Source organism: Physella acuta, unplaced genomic scaffold (assembly GCF_028476545.2).
Source record: "Physella acuta isolate Inbredline_101_S28 unplaced genomic scaffold, ASM2847654v3 ptg000891l, whole genome shotgun sequence".
Taxonomy (NCBI): domain Eukaryota; kingdom Metazoa; phylum Mollusca; class Gastropoda; family Physidae; genus Physella; species Physella acuta.
Genome location: NW_026732408.1, coordinates 495,944 through 500,444, shown reverse-complemented (window position 1 = coordinate 500,444; position 4,501 = coordinate 495,944). Strand labels below are relative to the sequence as shown.

Below are 4,501 nucleotides of genomic sequence, written 5' to 3'. Positions count from 1 at the left end.
ACGGACGGACGGACGGAGGGACGGACGGACGGACGGAAGGACGGACGGAAGGACGGACGGATGGACGGATTTAGATGTATATAGAGATATATTGTATATCTACAATCAGACTGTTCTTAATATATTTTTCAAAAATGTTTACTACAATACTTTAAACTTCTGTTTTCTTTAATTTTCCTATACGCAGCACTTAAACATTACATTTGTATGTAATATTGGTGACTCAATAATTTTGTGTCTTGATTTAAGAGATTTGGAACACAACGATATATAAATCGCGAAAACAAAAACAAAATGGTGTTAGAACAGTCTAGTTCCAGGGAAGCGAATATACATGTATGTATGTGCGTTTGTGTGTGTACTTGTGTGTGCGTGTGTGTACGTGCTCGAGTGTGTGTGTGTGTGTGTATGTATGTCTGTGTCTGTGTGTGTGGGTAAATTTATTTTCAACTGGCTGTCGAAAGAAAAGAGTTTGTCAAAGAGTTAATGAGAAAAAAAAAAGTCAATGCTACGTTAGCATAGTTTCTCGTTGATTAGATACACGCAATTGATCAAAGAACAGTTTACATTATGTAAACAAGGCGAGCTGGCAATTAGCATCGTTTGTCCCTATAAGTACTGAGCCCTCTCTTGTCTTGTTTGTCTGCAGAATTCTAGAGTCTGAACATTGCATCTGGTGAGTACTTGTATTACTTATTTTATCACTATTCAAACACATACTTACACTCATATATTTTTACATTCCATTACGTACGGGCGGCGACTTGGCATGATGCCACTTAGTGTCCCGAGAGTTCCTGGAGCGCTACGGTACCTACGTTCGTTTTAAACAGTGCGATAAACTAAGGATAACATGGGGTGTTACGGTCGTTCTCTAAATTGAATCAGGCGCATCCGACGGCACCCTGAAAGGGTGAGAATTGCGCCCTTGGCTGTCCATTGAGCACTATGTCGCCTAAGTTAGTTTTAATGAGCAGCCTAAAATAAAAGACACGGTGGCACATAACATTCAATAATTAAACCGAACGTGGCGCCCTGCGATAGTGTAATAAGGGACTTCCGGGATCGCCCCTCTACATACCTACCACCTTGGCGGTCGCCGAAGTGTTTGCTACCTCACTATTACGTGTAGTGATGAACGTAGACTCAAGGCTTTCATACAGCACTCCAATGAAAATAGTAGTACCCCTTACCCGCTATACAGGACGTCCGATTAATGGATCCAAATTGATAAGACATCCGCTCTGGAGCTCTGGGCGCTAAACCGTGTATTGACAAAAATCACACCCTCCTCACACATTTTCATTTTTACAAATGCAAATTTGAACTTTCGTCATCAGAAATCGTGAAGAATGACGTCACTAGCCTGTATTGTATTGGCTCTTTTCGCCGCCACTGACGTTACAGTAGGCTACATGACCAGCTTCGACAAGCCGTTTGACTTCATCTGCCCAAAAGGGCAAGTCCTCAGCTACATAGCCAGTGAGGACAACAATTTCTACAACGACAGACAGTGGGACTTTGGATGTCGTCAGGTCGCTTCCTCTACATTCAACTGCGCCAAGAGCGGTGAGGGGAAAAATACGCAGTGGTTGTTTTGTCGAAATACAAACATTGCACATAATAAAATACTAACATTGCACATAAAATATGAGCATAACACATTAAAATTTAACATTGCACATAAAAATTAACTTTTGCACATAAAATATGAACATGATACTTTAGATAATACATATAAACATTGCACAGAAAATTAGAATTTTTGACATAACCTATTAACATTGAACATAAACTTTAGCACTGTATAAATAATATGAACACTGAACAACACTGTACACATGATTCAAATAATGCAAACCAATAAATACGAACGGCAAATGTCCGATTACGGGGAAGGCTAGTTCATGTTAATCTAATCTGACCTAGTCTGTCCTATGTTGACCTAGTCTGTCCTATGTTGGCCTAGTCTGTCCTGTGTTGGCCTAGTCTGTGTTGGCCCAGTATGTGTTGGCCTAGTCTGTCCTGTGTTGGCCTAGCCAGTGTTTGCCTAGTCTGTGATGGCCTAGTCTGTGTTGGCCCAGTATGTGTTGGCCTAGTCTGTCCTGTGTTGGCCTAGCCAGTGTTTGCCTAGTCTGTGTTGGCCTAGTCTGTCCTGTGTTGGCCTAGTCTGTGTTGGCCTAGTCTGTCCTGTGTTGGCCTAGTCTGTCCTGTGTTGGCCTAGTCTGTCCAGTGTTGGCCTAGTCTGTCCTGTGTTGGCCTAGTCTGTCCTGTGTTGGCCTAGTCTGTCCTGTGTTGGCCTAGTCTGTCCTGTGTTGGCCTAGTCTGTGCTGTGTTGGCCTAGTCTGTCCTGTGTTGGCCTAGTCTGTCCTGTGATGCCCTAGTCTGTGTTGGTCTAGTCTGTGTTGGCCTAGTCTGTCCTGTGTTGGCCTAGTCTGTCCTGTGTTGGCCTAGTCTGTCCTGTGTTGGTCTAGTCTGTCCTGTGTTGGCCTAGTCTGTGTTGGCCTAGTCTGTGTTGGCCTAGTCTGTCCTGTGTTGGCCTAGTCTGTCCTGTGTTGGCCTAGTCTGTGTTGGCCTAGTCTGTGTTGGCATAGTCTGTCCTGTGTTGGCCTAGTCTGTGTTGGCCTAGTCTGTGTTGGCCTAGTCTGTCCTGTGTTGGTCTAGTCTGTGTTGGCCTAGTCTGTCCTGTGTTGGCCTAGTCTGTGTTGGCCTAGTCTGTCCTGTGTTGGCCTAGTCTGTGTTGGCCTAGTCTGTCCTGTGTTGGCCTAGTCTGTCCTGTGTTGGCCTAGTCTGTCCTGTGTTGGCCTAGTCTGTGTTGGCCTAGTCTGTGTAGGCCTAGTCTGTGTTGGCCTAGTCTGTCCTGTGTTGGCCTAGCCTGTCATGGCCTAGCCTGTCCTTTGTTGGCCTAGTCTGTCCTGTGTTGGCCTAGTGTGGTCCGACGCACTGACGGGCTAACGTTTAGAAAACTTTGAACAAACATCTAACCTTCTTTGTTTGGTCTACTCTCAGGATACGTGAACGAGTTTGATCTTCTGTTGGCCTACATGTGCCCTGAGGGCGCCGTAGTGACAGGCATAGAGAGCTACCACGACAACTTTTACGAAGATCGCAGGTTCAAGTTTCAATGCTGCGAACTGGATGCGGCTGAGTTCAACGAATGCTACATGACCCAGTTCACCAACAAATACGACGAGAAGTTCGCTTACACGTCATCAGAGGTGCACACAGCGCTCACAAGGACTTCAATGAAGACCGGATGTGGAAGTTGTACATTTGTAAGCTTTAGGATATGTGAATACAACATATGTAAGCTTTAGAAAATGTGAAGACATCTCAACTCCAAAGCCGGATAATAAAGTATTGAGTAATCTACCTACAACTCTTCTTTTTTTTTTTCGTATGTATCATTCCCAAAATTAAAATCCAATTTTGACAGTTTTCACCGTTTTACACCTTCCAACTTTATCGTATACGGAATATTAAGAATGTATTGTAATCGTGAAAAAAATCTAAATCGATTTTTGACAAATTTTGATGTTTAACCAACTTCAAGTGCCGGAAAAAGTTTAGTTTTGCATTCCTGTACGTCCATCTGTGTGTTTATGTGAGTGTGGGCGTGGTGTGTGGGTGTAAAAACGATAAGTAAAGTAAAATAAAGTTCCCTTTTCAAACCTGACGGTCTATAGGGCAAGTGAAGTAGAGTTCACTTTTTTCTGTGACCTCGGCATATGAAGAGATAGTGTAGTCAGCACTATGCCCAGCCACCTTTACTTACCCTAACGTGAGTTAGGTACCCATCAGAGTTGGGTGGACTCAGGGACGGTTTACTGAATTGAACCCGGATTCAAACTCGATACTTTGCAGGTTAGCAGTCCAACTCTCTACCGCTAGACCACTCCGTCCATAAAAACGATAACTTGAGTACATTTTCAGTTATGTTGACCAAATCTCCTATGTATATGTATTTTATCAAATATATAGTTTTCTATCAATGGTGGAGCGATTTCCGGTAACCGGAAGAAGAACTTACTCCAATTTACGTCTCTCAAAATTCGATAATTTAAGTACCATTAACGTTAGGAAGATAAAATATCACACACAAGTATTACATTTTATGCACGGGTTTCTAACAACTTAAAATTTTTAGTGACTCCCGATATACAGAAGTTATACTTTGCTCTATATCTTGTTTCTAAAAATACTAAAACTTATTTCAAATAACGTGAGTACTGTTTCACATATGTAACATAACTTTTGTATTACACAAAGGTGGGTAACGGATGATACACATGCTGAAGTTAACATTTATGTCAACACATAGATTGAGTTAACTTTTGTATCAGCACAAAGGTGAAGTTGACGGATGATACACAGACTGCAGTTAACTTTTGTATCAACACAAAGGAAAAGTTAACTGTAGACAAACACATACTGCAGACATGCGCTTACACATGGAAAAACAGGCGCTCCGCATCGTTAAACTTAAATAGACCCAACTAAT

General features: G+C 42.5%; 1 protein-coding gene across 1 annotated transcript; it reads left to right on the top strand.

Moving 5' to 3' along the window:
- Positions 1-586: 586 nt before the first annotated feature.
- LOC131952855 (dermatopontin) lies at positions 587-3,317 on the top strand. The gene is made up of 3 exons (XM_059315746.1): positions 587-676; positions 1,341-1,569; positions 3,010-3,317. The coding sequence occupies exons 2-3, from the start codon at positions 1,353-1,355 to the stop codon at positions 3,315-3,317; spliced, it is 525 nt and encodes a 174-aa protein (XP_059171729.1). The 5' UTR covers positions 587-676; positions 1,341-1,352.
- Positions 3,318-4,501: the final 1,184 nt, after the last annotated feature.